General features: G+C 51.1%; 1 protein-coding gene across 3 annotated transcripts in view; it reads right to left on the bottom strand.

Moving 5' to 3' along the window:
• The window catches only part of LOC119109651 (potassium voltage-gated channel protein Shab), a 35,847-nt gene extending 16,739 nt beyond the window's left edge, over window positions 1-19,108 (bottom strand). The window contains exons 1-5 of one of the 3 annotated variants that reach the window (XM_037233369.1): window positions 18,493-19,108; window positions 11,707-12,535; window positions 3,317-3,413; window positions 2,875-2,992; window positions 1,331-1,418 (exon numbers count right to left, since the gene is read on the bottom strand). In XM_037233369.1, the coding sequence (XP_037089264.1) occupies window positions 1,341-1,418; window positions 2,875-2,992; window positions 3,317-3,413; window positions 11,707-12,535; window positions 18,493-18,975 (1,605 nt within the window). In that variant the 5' untranslated portion in view covers window positions 18,976-19,108 and the 3' untranslated portion in view covers window positions 1,331-1,340. Of the gene's footprint in view, window positions 1-1,330; window positions 1,419-2,874; window positions 2,993-3,316; window positions 3,414-11,706; window positions 12,688-18,492 lie in introns of those variants that run through there. The other 2 variants (XM_037233366.1, XM_037233367.1) reach the window with 2 other exon arrangements.
• Between the last annotated feature and the right edge of the window lie 989 nt (window positions 19,109-20,097).

Here is a 20,097-nt window from a genome sequence, read left to right as displayed (position 1 = left end):
TTTTGGAACGGAAATGCAAAGAACTACCAGACAGGTTTCGTGTTTAATCGCGTTATATTGACTGTCACACCAACACCTGAAGCTCGTTCGGTGACGCACCGAACATTTCACCACTGTGTGAAAGATGCTTAGGGTCTCACCAGCGACGTAGCGCGTATGCAACACGTCGCTAGCGAACGATTTACAGAGCTGTTCCGCTTGGCAAGCGAATCAGGTTGTCACGGGCCGGCCGTGTCGTGGAATTAGAAAGGGTTTAAATATCCTTCGGTACTAGTTGTTTGAACCGTTGGAGGAGATTATGTCCGTTGAACTGGGGCGTCTTTACTGCGATGTTCGATTAGCGGCTTCTCCACAAATTTTACTTATCGAGGACTCATATCCTCGTGCCATTTTGCCAAGTATTCAATGCCATTTCAGCGATATTCAGATGAAGGATACTTTATGTCAGTTTCACACTTGTCACATTGTTTGTCCCAGGACCACATCGCTGGATATAGTCCAGGGAAGAGCACCGTGCATGGCAGGCTGTTGTGTTGTATGCATTTCACGTCAACTTCAATGTAATTGCTGGCTCTCATATCCGTTTTTCGCTGTTTCTACGCGCTCCTTTGCAGCTGGTTCACTGTGCAGCCCCTGGCCGTGAAGGTGACCAGCAAGGTGTTAGGAAATAAGACACGACAGACATTACGGCATGCTCCACAGACACCGAAAACGTGCATGAACAAGAGGAAGTGCCGAAGAAGTGCAGGCAGTAATATACAATAGAACGCTACTATCAGAAGCTACCTCAATGCATGGAGACCATCGGATGGGAGACAAAGCTATAAACGCCAACAAAACACATCTTTAAATGGTGCATCTGATGCACAAGTATGAGATCCCGCCTAACGGTGTTTACCATTCGCATGCAACTTAGATCAAGCCGGGTTCGTTGTACCTAAAAGGGATTTAATAGCGCTCTCAGAATGGTTGTGAGTGCGTTTCTTGTTAAACGATGTTGAACAAACCAGCTTTAGCATAAGCTGTTGGCCAGCAAGAACGGCGGCAACAGGGTCGCATTAGGTGGCATGGGGCCTCGCTGAAAGGGCCTGCGGCGTACCCCGTGGCGTATTATAGGGAGCCCCGGGCACCCAACAGTCGAACCAAAGCCGAGAGCGAGCCGCGGGGCGTCGGCGTGGAATGCGAGCCTACCGATGGGAACCAGGGCCTCCGCCACCACAGGTCGCATTGGGATACGCCACTGAGCTCCCCAAACGGTCCGGCGCAAAACGCCGACCAGGCTCTCAAACTACAGGGTACGGCTCTTACCTGAGTTGAAGATGAGCTAAGAACATTGAGCTTTACTGGGCTTTCTCGTGCGCGGGTTTCTCGTCCCCACCGTGGGCCCCATTTTCGGTCGCCTCTCGTGCCGGCCAGGTCTGCAATCAAGAGAGGGCGCCGCCCCGTCGGGTCGCACGTCGTCTCCAGCTGCTCGGGGTCGACCGGCTCGCCCAGCGTCTCTCCCCCCCCCCCCCGCCACCCCAGCATCGGCAGCCCCCCGCATGCTCCCCGGAATCGATGCCTCACTCGTAGTGCCGATAGTGCACTTGACTGGAGAGTGCTTTCTTTATACTGTTGCAATTTCTGAGCGAAAGCAAGAGGAGAGACCACTTGAACGCTCCCAGCGTGGGTAAGGCGGCACCAGTAGGCTCTTAGATACAAGTACAAGCTGCGCTGGCTCGCTTGCAGTGCTTGTGGGCGGTGCGCTAGGGTCGACTACATATAGTGAGATGAAGCCAGAAGAACGCCACAGAATCGGATCTTTCAGTGGACATCAGGAAGTGGTAGGATTTAAAAAGCAGGGGAAGTGCCTCAGCAGGTTCCAAACACTGATCACTATTCCACTCCATAGCCAACATTTTAAGCGCAGCCTAAATTGTTACTGACTTACCTTTTCAATTTGAACCGCTCTGTTTCTGTTGTATATCAGCGATACGTCCCTAGCCAAATTCAAAACATTTTCATTTGTAAAAGAGACGTTTAATTGCAGGTCAGCCTGCACTGGTATGGTACTGGTATGTTATGATATTCTAAGGTTGAGATGACACACACGATCGAAAACTATCATTTTATCATTTTGTGGGACCCAGAAGCCTGATTCATGATCACGAGATTTCTACCTGCTTTCTTGGGGCTGGTAACCCAGCTTCTTATCGTTTGATTCCAAAAGCGCAGATACTTGTGTCACAGAACTTCATGCGCGCTCGTGCGCGTCTGCGTTTGTAATCATGGCTCGCGATCCACAGACAAATCATGTTCTTGGTCATGCGTTCCCGGGTTACCCGCAGATAAGGAAGAAATTAAGTGAAATATTACCGAGAAAACCTAGTTTCTTTTGCACACCTCGTCCACCCCTGAACCTCAGCCCTCTATCTCTTCTTCTTCTTCCCACCTCTAATCTGTTCACATGTGTTGTTTCAACCTATTCCGTTGTTCTCTGTGTTGCTCCTTTCGACGCCATATTTTGATTAATTTACGGCAACTGCGTTTCTCCTAACCCTCACGGCCATTAACATCAAAACCTCTCAAGCTATGCGCACTATGGCTACGAGAACATGGCTGCTAGAAAGCCCTTACGTTTTCTTTAAGGCACGCAACAGTTCACAGTTATTCGCAGGATGAGATCGAAGCCCACAGCCGGTGCAGGCCACGCAGCGCCACACCGGGCCACTGAGCGTATCCCATGTACAGTCCCAGGGCTGACGACGCCTCCCAGAGTTTCCTGCGCCAATGGCTAAGAACAGACATTCCGCTGCGAATTTACTCTGTGAAACATCTGCCCTCCATCTAGGCTCGAGCCCGGTCCGCGGTCGCAGGCGGGGGGGGTCCACTCACCGCCGGCGAGATGGAGTTGAGCGCGTACGACATGCCCTGCAGCCGGGGCTCTGGCGTGCCGTGACCTCGCTTGACCGACGCCGGCGACCCGGCCGCCGGCGTGCCGGGGCTGTCCGCCCTGCGGCGAGCCGGGTTCCAGTCAGACGTCGCGCCACAGTGCGCGCTCCTCGGTCAGAGCGGCCGGCGCAGAAGCGCCTCAGGGGCAGGGGCACAGAGAGCATCGGCGCGTCGGCGCGTCGGCAGCGACGGCACAGCATGACCAGCGCCGCTCTGCTGGTGTCCTGTTTGACACTGACGACGGAGGCACAATCAGCTGCCGCGCCGGAATCGCACCGGCCGGCATCCGGTCGCGCGCCGCGAGCTCCGCTTGATGCGCATTCCGAGCGCAGCCCAAGCACCAATGAGAAGCTTTATGGCAGGTTGCCAGCGCGCGGCAGCCTACCGTGTCTGCAGCTGGTTGGGTCCAGGCTCTGGCGGCTGGGCGTTTTTGGCGTCCACTTTGTTCAGGTCTGCTGCGCCACCATCAGAAGGCTTGTCTCCTGTGGGACACGTGGCAGACTGGTAGCGTGCATACGCCAATGCAATACATCACATCCAGGTATTCATCGTGCTCTCCGCTTTGGTCTTACGCAAAAAGGGCACACTAATAAACGTTATAGGTAGATGTGCTTGCTCAGATAAGTTTCTGTCTGCAATGCACCCATACACCAACGTAGCACCCCAAAGGTGGTCATACAGCACGTACCAGCGCGTCTCATGTTGTAATACACGTCAGGGTCGATTGGCCAGAAGATGCGGTTATGCCAGAGCAATGCAGAATTCATTGGTGATACTTGATGAAAAAGAAACGTTATGTTGTGCTTTTCGCAAAGTTCAGCGTCGAAATAATAAGTATCTTACATTTCGATTTATTTTTCAAGCATGCTCCTGAAAAGTTTGGTAAGCTATCGACTATCCATAATCCATATTTCACAGAGCTGCAGGCTTTCCATACCGAGGATCGGTTTGGTCCCACTCTGATTTTTCCATCATCAAAGAATCGTTCCAGCCAAAACGCTGAAAGTTTGTGCCTCTTATTGCCATCGGTTTGACACATCCTGACAAAACTTAGACATCCAGAACCGTAGCCCATATCTGGCTAATGCTCTGAGTCTCAAACGGGGTATCGGAATTTTGCTCTGGGACCGGCCTTTATAGCAAGATAGCGTTGACTGTTATGACATCTCAGGTCTGGTGCAAGGACACGGTTTTGCCTGATGTAAGCACGACAGGTCTACATCTTCTGGTTTTTCGGCACTATGAATTTACAGGCCCTGTCCTAAGTTATCGATCTTTGATATACCAGGAGATCTGACAGAACAGGGATGTGCAGCAAAAATTGATATATTGGCAGCACTCGACGTTGCGAGCCGTGTTTACAATCAGCACAAGCCGTGCGTATGGGGGCATGTGACCATAAGCATGCATTGAAACACTGAGTCCTTTATTGTGACCAATAGTTATAACCATTAGTCTACACGGTCGTCTAACCAGTGCCTCCTGGTATTTTGCATGTCAGTAACTCGGCATAACGCCCATGAACTCCTAAAAGAGGCGATTTTATGACGTCCGTGCACAAACCGATAAATATCACAGTTCAGTTAGGTCTGTCCATTCTGGGCACTAGGAGAACACCGCTTTGCCGTGCTTTTCTAAGAACCGAACCACGAATTTCCTTCTCACACTATCAAGACCTACATAGCATCCTTCCTTCTGTCACCCATCCAAAAATATCATGCCTTCGGGGTCACCATAGTCGCAATATCAAAACAAAATAAAATTGGGGAAAATATCTGCTTCATTTAGACAGATGAACAGTTCAAGCTATCCCATTTGATGCCATATTTAGTGCGTCATTAGTGTTTTCAGTTTTCAGGTACATAAACATCTAGTTCAGCTAACTTCAGACACCCATTTTGAGACAGATTTCTTTCGTCAAAGTTGTGTTAATAGGCTATCAGATTTCAACCTCAAGCATTCTCGAGCAAATTTTTTCGCAGCTTAATTGAGTCCAATTTAAGCCGACTCACACAAAAGTTGAGGACCGCAGCTTTCAGCCAAACATGTGCATTGTAATATCCAAAGCAAAACTCCTAGCATTTTCGACTGTGCGTGACAACTTTTTTATGCATTGGAGATATAGCTGTGTGGAACGTACTGCTTCGACATTCACGTGGACTACCCCACTAGGTTTTCTCGAACAGCATATGGTCTTAAGCTTAATTTAATGACATTCCGGGGCGAAAAGATAGAATTTCCGCAGTACCCGCATCATCATCATCATGTCAGCATTCGTTACGAGTTCTGTTCTCTTAATCTTACCAGATAAGCGCAGTGCCTCTCGAAGTACGTCGTTCTGAAATAATTGCTTTTCTGACTGGAAGTCATTTCTAGGTCGTCCAGCAAAGCAGTCTATACAACTACGGTTAGCATGCTGGTAAGCCTACGATGGCTGAACCGCATATTAACGAACATGACATGCTAAACGGCCGCCCAGATTTGGTGCCCGGGGTCAGCCCAGGACCCATGAGCATAGCGTGAGTGTGCTGGTAGGTTAAGCGCGACCAACGTGAAGGGCCCCTGAGCAACCGAGAATACCCCGGATGTCAACACATGCCCCCCCCCCCCCCCTCTCCCGGCCCTAGCGTATAGAGCGTTTCGGACCAATGGAAAGAATCCTGTGAAGGCCGCCCATTGGCAGAGTGCCCCGGCACGCTGGCAAGAATGGCCCCAGCAGCATCGCAGGGCCCTCCGAGCAAATGCAAATAAATCAAAGGGCAACGAAGTAGGCTCCTTAACAATCAGGTTGACCGCACAAGTGGATATATAGAGCCCCGGAAACAGCGCAGCACCTCTGGACAGCGTAAGCAGTCTTAAGACGTACCAGTCACCACACTCTCAATCAGTGAAGAATAATGTTTGTCTACTCGTGAGCTCTTCACTCTCGCTTGCGACTGTTATCGGTCGCCTGGAAGCCCAAAGACGTCCAATTTTGTTGCGCTCTGTGTAGAAAAAAACAAACACTGCGCCTGTTCGACCGGCTATGAGACCCCTCGGAGCCTATGGAGCCGTTCGGGGTCCAAGGGGGGGGGGGAGTCATGACCCCGTGCCCGTCCCTTCTGGATCCGCCCCTGGTTCACAAATGCCTTTTTGATAGGTTCAATGCCTTGAACAGAGGGCGAATTCCTCCACAGAACTAAAGTGAACAGATCAACACAGCTGTTAAGCATATTGCTTATCCCGGCCTATTTGCAAGTAGCACGATCCTTAAAGCACATTTATTTCATAACTCCAACTGTGATCACTCCCCACCAGCAGTAAACCATGGTCATCAGCCATGTCACCTGCGGCACACTTCAGTGGTTCTGTCCGTTCCCGTTTCTAGTGATGTTCGGAATTAAGTGCACGAATTAGTGATATCGCTGTAACAAAACTCAGACAATATGGCGCATACATGGGTACCACGCAATGTAGCCGAATGTTCTGTGCCCCGCAAAGGGCCGTTAATGTCGGCCAGACGTGGCGGTGTCCGCTGGGACACGGTGTCGGCCGTCCAGCGGGGCCCAAGGGACACTGGCCAGACGTGTCGATGCCACGTAACTCACGAGGGGGCTGAGCTTACCCCGGGCGCTGAGTGCTGGCCGAGTCAGCCGATCGCCCGCAACAGAGGATACGTGGTACCCATGTATGCGCCATATTTGTCTGAGCTTTGTTTGAGCGATATCACTAATGCGCGTCATAGAGATGGCGGCTACAAAGCTCTTAGGATGTATTGCCACCAGCTTTCCCTCTTGGACTGAATGCAATGATGACTGTCTTAGCCTGAGTTAGTCCATGACCTTAGTCGTCATCATATTATGTAAAAGATATTGCGAGAGAGAAAGATCTCTCTCTCTCCTTCTCCTCTCTCGGTACTCTCTCCTCTCTCTCTCGCTCCTTCTCTCTCTCTCCCTCTCTCGCTCTCTCTCTCTTCTCTCTCCTCTCTCTCTCTCTCTCTCCTCTCTCTCTCCTCTCTCGCTCTCCTCTCTCCTCGCCCTATCTCCTCTCTTCCTCTCTCTCCCTCTTCCTCTCTCCCTCTCTCTCTCTCTCTCTCTCTCTCTCTCCTTCTCTTCCTCTCTTCCTCTCTCTCTCTCCTCTTCTCTCTCTCTCTCTCTCTCTATCTCTCTCTCTTTCTCTCTCTCTCTCCCTCTCCCTCCTCTCTCTCTCTCTCTCTCTCTTTGCGTTCAAATACCTTTGAAGCATCGTTCCAGGGTAGTTGTTCACGGGTAGTCAGATCAGAGCTTTCAAATGGAAGGGAGGGAAACAGCTTGCTTCTGCAGGAAGTATGTTTTTCAACGATGTTGGTTGTTCATAGGATGTTTTTTTAAAACGGTTCGCGGGCTTACAGTCATTGACTCGTCCAATACGCCACCATTAGATGCTATACAAAAACTGCATTATCTTTATACTTCATCGCACGTAAGTGCAGCGTGACGGGACTAAGTGTGGGTGGGGAGGGGGGGGGGGAGTGGGGAGGTACCAATAGTGTTGTTGCACGTCTGGGAAACCAGATGCACGCGTCTCTATTGCCCGCGTTGCTCACTGTCCCGCTGGGGTGAGAGGCAGGCGATGCGCCCCAGCATCCGAGTGCGTCGTAAAGCCCCAACGACCGACAGGCGGCGGATGTGGCTCGGGTGGCCTTGACCTGTGCCACCGGCCGACCGGGACCAGCGGCGGCCTGCGCGGCAGACAGCCACGTCCGGCAGACAGCAACACTCTTACTTTCCCCGACAGTAAAACACATAGGAGTGAGAGGACAGAAGACCACGGGAGCAGGACACAGCCTACAAACTCGGAGGATGTCGATTAAAGACCAAACTCTTCTGGAAGTGGCCGAAATTTTTTTGTAAGACATTCAAAGAAGAAATGCTCTATTCATGTTGCCTTCCGGAAGAAGATACACCACAACCCTTGTAAAGTTCAGCGTTCGCCACGTCCACATTCCCGACGAGAAACCGTCTTACACTGACGGTTCAGAGATGCTCAAATGCTTTATAACACCACCATCAGGTTCACGTCTCATTAAGATCTCACTCAAAGGAAATTAATACTAAATGTCTTGCACCAGCCAAGATAAGCGCTCTAAAAGGCTTATTCTCTTGCGATCCGAGGCTACCAGACGTCATACGGACGATGGAGAAGCTCAATTTCAGCACGACACAGATACACTCAGCTGGGAGATGCAGCAAACAGAGCCATTGCCTTTTCGCTTGCGGCTTTGTGGCATAAAAAGAAAACACTAAAATTGTTTATCAGTCGACTTTGCACAGTTCATCGAACAATCGAGTTTGCAACAAATTTGTCACAAAATGTATCCGTCTGTGGCTCTCAAGTTGCCTACGCAACTACTCAGACTCCGGCGATGCTCACTAGTGGCTCGCCTCAGGCTGGTAGCAACGTCAGCACGGTCTGTCTGCCTGTCCTGCCAGGCTACGCTTCCGACAATCCTCAGTAGGCCACGAACGAGGCTCTGGTCTTGCCGCTAAGTGGCTCTGACGGGCTCTCTGTGGTGTTTATCCAACGGATAGTCGACCATGTCCGCGATCTTCTCTCTGTGGCTGGCTCTGACGGGCTCTCCGTGGCATATATCCAACGGATAATCGATCATGTCCGCGATCTTCCCCTCTGTGGCTGGCTCTGACGGGCTCTCCGTGGCATATATCCAACGGATAGTCGATCATGTCCGCGATCTTCCCCTCTGTGGCTAAAAAGGACATGCCACACCTAGCGGGCTGGGACCAAGGCTCCGGTGGGAGATGTGCCGACCTCCGACTGGTGCGCGTGGGTCACGTGGCTACAATGACCGTTTCTGACGGGGGGTGCGGAGGAGCACCGCCACTGGGACAAACACCTGCCCAGAGCGACTCCGCTGTGCTTGCGTCGGTCTCACCTCTCCAGTGAGAACGAACGGGAGCCCACTCGGAGCAATCGATGGACGCTGTGTGGGTATCGCCACCGTGACGTCAGCATCGTCGGCGGTGACGTCAGCAGGTGACCTTTTGCGGCATGGCACACTTCCGCCATACAGATGGTCAGATGTATATGAATGGATTTGTTATGGCTCCAACGAAGCAAAAACAAAGAAAAGCTGGTGAGAGAACAACAAGGTCATCCATCCCCACATCTAGCGATCGCTTGGCTGAAAGTGTCTTTTTTAAAGGGACTAAGACTAGTAAAAAGTTTTCCATTTTGAGTTACCACGACGAAATAAGGTTCGGACTCTAAAAATTGTTCAGTCAGTCCTAAGGGGCAAAAAACATAAATATTGCCACTTTTGGAATATTTTGTTGCGCTGAAATCGTCGTAATGCTATCACGGCAAGTACCTCTATATTTCAGAATGCCACTGTCAATTAGTATTATCATATTGGAAGGCACCAGGTGGACGCAGCAGGATAAAATTTTGTTAAAAACAGTTCATAATTGTCGCTACGCAATGAGGAATGTGCTGAAAAAGAGGAAACGCAAAACAAATATATAAAACATGCCAAAACTCTTAAATATTTACTCGACACGGCTGTTTTCGGCATCATTTTCGCGGGGCCCGGAAATGACATGGATAACATGATCAGCAAGGGGACAAAAGTTACCCCTGATATCTATACATACAGTGACCTTAGAGCCACAACGTTCTCAGACAATAGTGCATGGATGTTGTGGGTCACAGCAGCCGCAGGTCAAGTACATGGTACAACAAGATAAAAAGCAAATTCCCGGTTGGTCGGCGATCAAAAGAGAAAATTTTTACATAAAAGAAATCGTCCTCTTTACGCGGGAGCCACGACCGAGCATCTTTGAGGACAAAGCGTAAATCTTGCGCAGAAGACATAACGGCTCAGATTTGGGGTCAAACGAGGTCATATTGTGCCCCGATTAAGAACCGATTAAATGGCAGGCAAGCTGAGCAAACCGACGACGCCTTCTCTGACACAGCCCTCTCTGATAAAAGGTGACGTTTTTCAGGCGGCCGCACACGTCCGATGTCCGACGCTTGCGAATGTGTCCGGCCCTGGCCTTGTCTCCAGCCCGTCATGTGGTTCCGCGGTCGGCGGTGCCTCCTCCCGGCGGATGGGTAATTTCGTGGCGTGATGGGGGGGGGGGGGGGGGCTAGACTGAAACGAATCAGGTGCCTCTTCGGAAACAAACCGATCAAACCGTTTTCTATGAAAAACAGCATATTTAGACATGGCTATGCGAGCGCATGCCTTCATTCGCCGACAGCTCTGCCGCGCCGCGAGCGTCCGTTCAGATGATCCCGGCCGGCGAGCACGGTGAATGGACATCATGACTCTGCCAGCCTAGGACTTAACTGGTGACCTGCCTATGTGGTTGGCTTTTGCTTTACTCGACGTCTCATTCTATTTTTGGGAGATACGCCAACAACCGTTTGCTGACACCTTTAGTTTCGACATTATTCTCGGAATAAAACAGCAGGAGAAGAACGCAAAATTCTCTCACTACCTCTGGTGCGCATGTCAAAGCCGACAGCTTACAATGATTGGATGGCCTCACTGCTCGCTGACTGGTGTTGCCTCTCCTCTACCTCCCCCTCCCCCCCCCTCACCCCATTGCTTCAGTGGCAGGCGGGGGCCCGCGGGGAAGAGGATGACACCTATTCTCCAGCCCGCTCGTTAGACCTGGTCGATCCGGTCGAGGGGGAGCATCCTCCCTCGTCCGCTCGTTTAACCTGGTCGGGGTGAGCAGGTTAAAGGTGAGCAGGTGAGCAGGCCGCCAAAAGCCGGCAGCGGTCCGGCCACTGCCATTGTCAGCCGTCGCTGGCTCTCCCGGGATGGGCGGACGACATTGATTTCGCCCGCGGAAGGGGCGATCTTCTGTCGATCCACCGGACCGTGACGTCACACAATGGCCGGGGCCGGAACCCCGCGGCCGGTAGCGGTCGCAACTAGGCACCTCAAATCAGCTGAGCACGCGAACTGACAGCGAATGGTTGCTGTCAGTTCATGCGCTATGCACGCGGAAGCCTCTGTTGATACTTCACCAATATCTGCCGACGTATACCTCGCAGCTGCTCATCAATGTCCGCATCAATGCATGGTAACCCATCGTCTTCTTCTCAGGTCGTTTAGAAGTGAGAGTGGCGTAAAGTGGGCTCATTATGACCTGCGCTCTCAGGGACGTGAATAACGATATCGTCTATTCGAAAAGGGAAGGGTTAATACTATTGACTATCGCCGACGTCTTTCGCATGCTAAGTGCTCACAACAAAGTATTGTACTTTTGTGCACACGTTTCTTAATCCTTTTAACGTGGTTTCTGTTGGATGTGCTGATATGCATGATTCCCACACAATTTCAGTTTAATTGTCCCCAATGTGCAAATCACCCTTGCGAGTTTGATCAGTTTGGTGCATACCGATAACACAGCAGCAATAGCATTATTCCTCCTGATTTTTTTCGAGGAATAAGGCCATTACTACTGCCTTTTCTGTATGCATGATGTTCCTCGCAAACACACCTAACAACTTACGCATTTTGGTGCGTCACCGGCAAAACTTATGAAACAACTATGAAGCGTGACATAGATAGCGTGACAAGAAAACTAGCAACTTAAGTGTGAGCCCCCTTCAAACTGGCAGCACTCAAGTCGATGTTTATATAACTTGCACAACACGATATCATTCTATTCCGACACCCAGCCTTATTTAGCACATAAACCCAATCTGACGCATGCGTCTCGGCCAAGACGATCTTTCCCTGACCGCGATCACGTGGACCACGATCACCGCGCTTCTCACCTGGCTCAACCATGACGTCCACGATGTCGACCGACTTGGCGAAGGCGTCCCGCAGGTTGACGTCGTGGAAGCTGGCGACGCTGCCGTCTCGACGCGCCTTCTCCAGCGCCTCGCGCCGCTTCATCGCCTTTTCGCGCATCATCTGGCTCTTGTAGAACTCGGCGAAGTTGTTGACGATGATGGGGATGGGCAGGGCAATGACCAGCACACCACATATGGCGCAAACCGCTCCCACCCCCTTGCCTAGTGGGGTTCGGGGAAAGGCGTCACCGTACCCGACCGTGGTCATGGTGATCAGGGCCCACCAGAATGTCTCCGGAATGCTCCCGTAGTCTTTTTTGTTGCAATCTTTCTCGGCAAAGTAAGCGAGGCTCGAGAAGATGAGCACAGTGATGGCCAGAAACATCAGGAGCAAGCCGAGCTCCTTGTACGAATTCTTCAGTGTGAAGCCCAGACTCTGCAAGCCAGTTGAGTGGCGCGCCAACTTGAGGATCCGCAAAATTCGCATGATTCGGAATATGGCTATGACACGACGAACGTCGTCAAATTGATTCTCCTTTTTGCTGGAGTCCAGCGGAAAGAGAGACACGTAATAAGGCATGATCGCCAACAAGTCGATGATATTCATGGCACCCTTGAAGAACTGCCACTTGTTGGGAGAAGCGGCGAAACGCAAGAGGTACTCCAGGGTGAACCAAGTGATGCAGACTGTCTCCACTTGGGAGAGATATTTGTTATCACCTCCATCGTCCTGGAGACTGGGCAAAGTGTTGAGCACCAGGGACGTGGTGGAGACCACAATGAAGAGGACAGATACAATGGCCAGAACCTGAAAGAAGATGACGGAATTCTTATGATGAGGAATACTGGGACGCACCTGTTCCCGGCTCGAAACGACAGTGATCTTTCGGATGCGACGCATTGCTTCTGTTTTCGGCCATATCTGTTGCAGCTTGCGCTGACCGAGTTGAATGGCTGACGCTTAAAAAGACACGACACTGGTGATCATAAGGCAACGAATGCTTGTGGAGCTGTTCTGATCCTCTAAATTTGAGCCTCGGCCGGTAAGTGGGCCACAGAGTTTGTTTTTGTCATGCAGTGGGATGAGTGGAAGTGCCATATACAAAACCATTGTTGCTGATACTCATATCTTCCTAGATGCCCATGACATGGAGGAGCTTTTCACGTATTTTACCTTTGATTAGCGCTTCGAAATACATGTCATGCTTGTCCAAGTCACGAAACAATATACATTTAATAAGAAGGCCCATTGTCGAAAGTTTAAGACACGTTGGTTTTGGTGTAGGCTGGAACATTAGAGGGAGAGCTTTTGATCTGATTTATTAGGATGTCAACATGACATTCCGCAAGACCGAGCTGAGTAGAGCACACAATATTTAAACGTAACTATTGAGAAGATTCTGAGTGGATATATTCCTGAGGGCTGTGCCCCACATCTGTAACCATGCCACATAGCCATCTTGAAGATCATTCTATGCAGTTTGCAGTCCTGACCTTCCTGTGACCTAAACCATCCAGTCTCTGAGGTAACCGCTCAGAAAGGTGTGCAGACTATTTTAAAGCTACCCAGGCATCCATGGTGCCATAATAACGTCATTGAAATCCTACTTTTCCACTGGTCATGCGGCCTTCAAAGCCAATAAACGCACAATTGTCAAGTCATTCATATCTGAAGCTCGTGAGCACGATTTCCAGACATAGCGACCGTCAATTGGCTATCAGCCAATGCCGCGCAAGCTAGACGAGATTCCCAAATGAATGACGCTATGTACTCCATAACACAAGAAATCACAATTATTCCTAGCTATTACGGAAATAAGACTTGCGATCGAATAACTTAAGACAAACGTTATAACCACACATGCGAATACAGGTAAGCACCTTTAAAGACAATGTTTCACATTTAAAGATATTGAAGCAGGCGTCAAATGTGATGAAGCAAGCTCGCATGTAGCAATTGGCATACATTTGAATGGAAAAGACTGCCATAGATAGCACAAGCTATTTAGTAAATATGCTTCCCAACGCGCCATGATCTGATTACGTTACCAGCTTTGCACAACATTGACAGCCAATTGATGGCCGTCATATCTGGCAATCGCGCTCATGAACGCCAGATATGAGCGTCTCGACAATTACATTTTTTGGTCTCTATCGCCGCATGACTTTTGGAAGCGCAGCATTTAAATGACGTTACTATGACGTCATAAATGTCAAGGTGACATTGAAATACTCTTCCCGATATACCTTCCCCATTTTTGCGGGCGGGTGTTCAACAACAATTCGTGAGGTTATTTCCGACAGCCGCGTATAAATTATTTTAGCTAATTGATCAGGCTGTTTTGCCGTGCCGTAAGATTGGTCGCATTAAAGTGCTATGTTTTTGCCTCTCCATTTTTTGGATCTGACATATCGGGTCCCAAGGTGTTGATGCCTCCATCGCACCTCGCCTGTCGAGGTCGGATGATATATATATATATATATATATATATATATATATATATATATATATATATATACAAAAGTTCATATAGTGCGAACTAACTCGTCAGTCATCCAGCTCGAACGCATTGACCATTATGTACATGACATTGACCAATGACCATTACAGCTCGCGCAGACAAACAATACAAAGCAATGCTTCGTAACCGAAAAACCCCGTGTACGTGGGCCGAGGACAGGCGCTTTATGCACAGATTGCGCAAAGGTACACAATAGCATTCCTTCACATAGGTTATGCATGGTTATATATTCCACTGCACGCCAAGCCAGACCGGATTTTAGTAGTAATAGCCTCATGCGAAGGCTCCATTAAATAAACGCTTCAGAGCCAGCTCAAGCCTTTGCCCATTACCCTGGAAATGTGCGGCACACAAAGGTTGGACAAGATCCTTGCTTGGGTAAAAGGTTTTAATAATTCAGCGCTACTGACATAGCGCTATGCTTCACCAATGAAAACCAGTTCTGAAGAACAGACGTGCTGCAAGCACCACTCATACCTGTCTGGCAGCAGGTCACTTTTTATTTTTAATAAACTTATTCCGAACGAATTGCATGGGTGACTCTGGGTCCATAGTATCTGCTAAGCATGGCTTTTTGCGTGTATCCTGAACCCGCCACCTAAGTCGTACCGTCCAGTTCAACGGATATTTTCGCCTCCGCCCCTGCGCCAAACAGGACTGCGGAGGGTTTTACCTGCCGCACAATACTGTGACACGGCAGCCCCGGGCCAGGGTTGACCCTCGTTGGCCGGTTGCCAGCTCACCTTTCCATTTCAGTCGGGCTAAACAATGCGCCCCTCTGGGACCCGTACCCAGTGCCGCTGGATTATGAGTTCAGCGTCTTTCCCCCGGACCACGGGGGCGGCAAGGCGCCGCTTTGATCATGCATATTTCAAAATTTACTTGAATGTTTTTCAGCCGAGTTAGTCAGCTTTTGCAACCTATCTGTGCATGTGTTTGTGTGATAATTATCAATGTCAAAAGGCACTCCACCCTTTTAAGTCATGGTCCTGACTGAAAAACGAATTTTGGCCAACTCGAAAAGGATATGCCGACCGCTGTCGGTGTTTGTTCGCACCCGGTCTATGAATGAACAAAATGTGGATCAATGTTCATCGTAACGATGCTGACAACATACAGGTAACTCGATAATGGCATCATGACAGCGTGGGACGCACGTGCGCCTCTCCAACGAGACGTTATTAAAGAACAGGGCGTTTGGCAGTTCCAGTACAGAGACACCGCAACAAGTGGTCGGTCAAGGGAATGTTATAGCCGTAGTGATCGGGTCGAGGCGGTTGAACCAGGCATTCCGGAAGGTATAACCTTGGCGTCTGAAGGTCATTCATGGCCGCAGTCACGAACCGAACAGACGCCGAAACCAACGCACGCCTTGAGCCAGAATTCGGTGAGCACGTGCTTTGGTATGCGCCTAGGCTGAAAGGTGACAAAATGTCTGTTAGATGGATGTTTTTATCAGCCAGCTGTTTGGCCAGTTCTGTTGTAATGTATAATCAGCGCCGTCGTGCGACGCGTCGCTATCAAATCTATATCACTATCCGAGAAAGTGATAAATTTGTGTACTAATACTATTATATATATATATATATATATATATATATATATATATATATAATTGTACTAATACTCATGAACCTGAAAATTTCCATTGTCAATCATCATTATAACAGCTGCTAGTTATAATCAGCTAGTCGCTCACGAAATATTATGCATATGCAACGCTTTTGCGTGCCACGCTGTCATGATGTCGTTATCGGGTCAGCTGTATGTTGTGAGCATCGTACGATGGATATGAATCCATATTTTGCTTATTCATTGACCGGAATGCGAGCAAGTATCGATAGCTGTGGGTCGGCACATATCTTTATTTCAAGTAACTATCCACTAAGGTGTTCAGTGTTCTGTGATTGTGATGCGATAACGCTTTTGCGATGGCGCTCTGCAGGATGCAAGAATAGGTGGTCATGAAATGTGACCACGAAGCGCTTTATTTATTCCACTTTGATACCAAACTAAAAGGAAGGATACGGGGAATGAGCAGAAAAGTTAACTTGGACGGCATGGTGAACCTTTGTTAACGAACATTCTACTCACATTGCAACATTTGTTTAGCATGTTTCCTTGCAATGCCAAGTTAAGATGTCAAAATGCACAGATTTCTTTGATAATTAAAGACAAAACACAGATATCGTAGGGACCAAATATAAAGAGAAACCCTCTGCAACGTCGAAGGATTTTCGGACGTACAGACAACAGGCGTCGAGTTTATCCTGGGCTGCGGAATACTTGGGTAGTGCGTTTGTGTGTCACATTTGTAAAGAAGTGCTACAACATATTTTGTGTTATGATGTGACAAATGTGACATTCTTAGTTATAACATAATCATATTTTATTGCTGTTCACATTGTTACAGTAATAAGCAACTGAAAGAAAAAGAACTAAAAATAGAGCAAACCGCGGTGTGTTGTGCACGTATAGGATGCTTTGACACATACAGTGACCAAGTGTACGCAACATTGATGCAACATTTTGAGCGGTGCCCTGGCGGACAGCCAAACATCGTGCTGAAATGTCAGCCTGGCATAGCGTCGCAAAGGACGTGGCACAGTTCGTGACACGGCGGGATACAATATTGAGGCCCCTACGGTCATACATGTTTTATGATGCAATGATGGTGCTTTGTTAGCATGACCATGCTTGTCTGTATCGACCAAGAAGTTAGCTATGATTTATAGAGGCCAGCAGCGTCACAAGACCCAAGGAGCCCGTTAGGCGAAGCAACCGAGCAACAGCCCGGAGGTATGTTTGCAACTGCATTATGCTCAAGTTTGTATTAAGCATGGCATTGGATGGCCGACACAACATATTCCTGAGCGCATGCTAAAATAACACATGACCAGCTAGAATGAGCAGTGTGCTTTGACTTCTTTACCCTCAGTGATCACGTGCTTAATTTTGTGGAATAGCCACGAGCCCATGTAGCTTCCCTAAGCTTAGCGGTTTGTATTACCCATTCCCGGGTCCACGCGTGTGGCAAGGGGGAAAATGAGCCGCTTCGAAAACAAACATAGGGGCTTTCCTGGCCTGGACTCCGAGTTTCCAGCGACCCCAGGGGTATGTGACCTGTGGATGGTCGCCCCTGCCCCCCCCCCCCCCCGGCAGAGTGGTTCTGGACGCCGAGTCACCAGCCGCCTCAGGGGCCGGTGACCTGGAGGTGGTCTGTCCCCTAACGGAGTGGTCCTGGACGCCGAGTCAACAGCCACCTGAGGGGCCGGTGACCTGGAGGTAGTCTGCCCCCCCCCCGCCCTGGCGGAGTGGTCTTGGACTTGGAGTCAACAGCCGCCTCAGGGGCTGGTGACCTGGAGCTGGTCTGTCCCCCCCCCCGCCCTGGCGGAGTGGTCCTGGACTCCGAGTCAACAGCCACCCTAGGGGCCGGTGACCTGGAGAGGGTCAGCCCCCCCCCCCTGGCGGAGCGGTCCGGTGACGTGCATCGGTAGGGCGCCTTCACCACGGCGGCGCGCGGTGCGGACGTCCCACAGACAAGCCGCAGAGCACTGGTGCATTGCCTCAGCCCATCCCCGGCCAGCCACACAACAGCCCGGCTGCGCGTGCGGGAGGGAGCATAGCCAGCTCTCAAGGCGGCCACCTGCGAAAGCTAGGGCAGAGCACACTGCGCGGCCCGTGTTAGGCAGGCGACGTCGCTGCCGGCGGCCGCCACGACACCGAGGGAGAGTCGCGCGGCTCGTGTTGGCAGGCGACGTCGCTGCCAGCGGCCGCTGCGACACCGAAGGAGAGCCACAGACCGGACGCGTCTCCGCTTCGAGAGATGTGGAAATAGTGATTTGTGCTAGTTGTAACTGAGTTTCCAGTGCTTGAAGTAAAGAGAAATGCAACGTGTTGATTAGTGTTGATAGACATGAGGTTTATGCAAGGCAAATAAAGAATCCGTGATGTGCATTTTTACATCAATAAATGCCCGACATACCAGCACCCTGACGACTTAAGCAAGCGAGAGGCTTTAAGCGGTAGTGAAACAGTTAAAACAAATGTTTGGTTTTCCGCACGATAGCACGCAGCCGACACCAAAAGCTTCCATCACGATTAAAGCTTCACGTAGCACCAAATTCCAGAAATACATCACCGGTGCAACCTTTCCACGTGCGCCCACTCACCCAAGCGAGCACGGAGGCTGGCCGCAGGCCCTGGCGCAACATGAGCGGCGCCTGGCTGCGGGCCCACTTACCCGAGCGCCCAGCGACGTGGTCGGCTTCTCCATGAGGTCCCAAAGGAACTTCTGGTACTGGGCCCATTTGCCGGAGCCGAACTGCTCCGTTTCCCCCGTCTTGAGCGAATCAGCCTCCTTTTTCATCTCCTCGTTGACGTACTCGCGCCGGGTGTGGTACTTGTGCTGGCAGCACGACTCGAGGTACAGTTCGTCGATGCCCCAGTACTCGAGGTCCTCGCTGAAGGCAATCACGCACATCTCCTCCACCAGGTGCAGCTTGCCCGTCCGGTAGAAGTTGAGGATGCTGCAGAACGAGCGCGGGTGCCGGTCGAAGAAGAACTCATTCTCCATCAGTGAGTACTCGTCGCAGATGCCCAGAATGTCCTCGTGCGTGTTGCACGCCTTCAGCTTACCGAGCCGGGTACGCGGCAGCCGCTCCAGCGTAGACCAGAGCACCTCATTGCGCACGCCGCCCACGTTGATGACGACGCGCTTGTTCATGGCCTTGAGCCGGATGATGGTGGCCGGCTCTGGCGGCGGCTGCGCCAGCTCGCGGCGCAGGGCGGCGATTGTGGCGGCCGCGCTGCGCTGCTCGCCGCCAGCGCTGCTCTGCCGGCTGACGGCAGGCGCGCCGCCCTCCTCGCCCGGCGGGTCCATCCGGACGGCAGGTCTCTGTGGACCGGCAACCCACGCGCTGTCACAGTGGCCGGGTCAGCGGAGACACGTGACGTTACAGCTCGATTCGTCACCGTGACGGCCACATCACGCGGTCGAAGTCAGGGTCATTCCAAGAGAGATGCCGCGCTGCTCTTTTGTGATATTTAAGGTTAGTGAAACAGTTTCAATTATCGCAAACACTTAAATATATGCAAAAACATATGTAATACGTAAGAAGTCTTAAGCCAACAGTTGTAGTTAAGTATACGCGCATCTCGTTTTGGCAGCCTGTTTTCAATAGTAATAACCACCTTGGCCCAGATAAACAATTCAACGTCAATTCTGGCGCGCCCAAAACATTTCCAAGTTTTTTAGAGCATTTTAGGCCATGAGCTCTCGGACAAACATGATATTTGAGCTGTGATTAACTTATAGTACTTTCAGAGTGCAGTGTGCTGCAAAACAAGGAGAAGTCATCAGCTGGAACAACTCATTAGGCTCGTGCCGTTACCCAATATCTGCCGTCGTACAACATGTTTACGCGTTATTGCGCCGCGCAAGAGACGAACGACAGAGTCGCAATCTGTCCGGTTATCCGGCGCCGGCACATATTGAGCGCTGTCTCGGTCGTGGCGCCGCCGCCGCCGACTTCCTCGGCAGCGGCGGCCGGACCGGAGCGGGCCGCCGCCCGCCGGAACGGAGCGGGCCGCCGCCCGCCGGACCGGAGCCGGTCGCCGCCCACCGGACCGGAGCCGGTCGCCGCCCACCGGACCGCAGCCGGTCGCCGCCCGCCGGAACGGAGCGGGCCGCCGCCTGCCGGACCGGAACCGGTCGCCGCCCACCGGAACGAAGCGGGCCGCCGCCTGCCGGACCGGAGCCGGTCGCCGGTCGCCGCCCCCCGGACCGGAACCGGTCGCCAGGCCGGAGCGCGTCGCCGGACCGGAGCCGGTCGTCAGGCCGGAGCGC

This window comes from Pollicipes pollicipes, unplaced genomic scaffold (genome assembly GCF_011947565.3).
Source record: "Pollicipes pollicipes isolate AB1234 unplaced genomic scaffold, Ppol_2.1 Scaffold_7231;HRSCAF=8579_pilon_pilon_pilon, whole genome shotgun sequence".
In the NCBI taxonomy this organism is placed as follows: Eukaryota; Metazoa; Arthropoda; class Thecostraca; order Pollicipedomorpha; family Pollicipedidae; genus Pollicipes; species Pollicipes pollicipes.
Note: the sequence above shows the minus strand (reverse complement) of the source record. Positions and strands in the feature narration are given on the sequence as shown.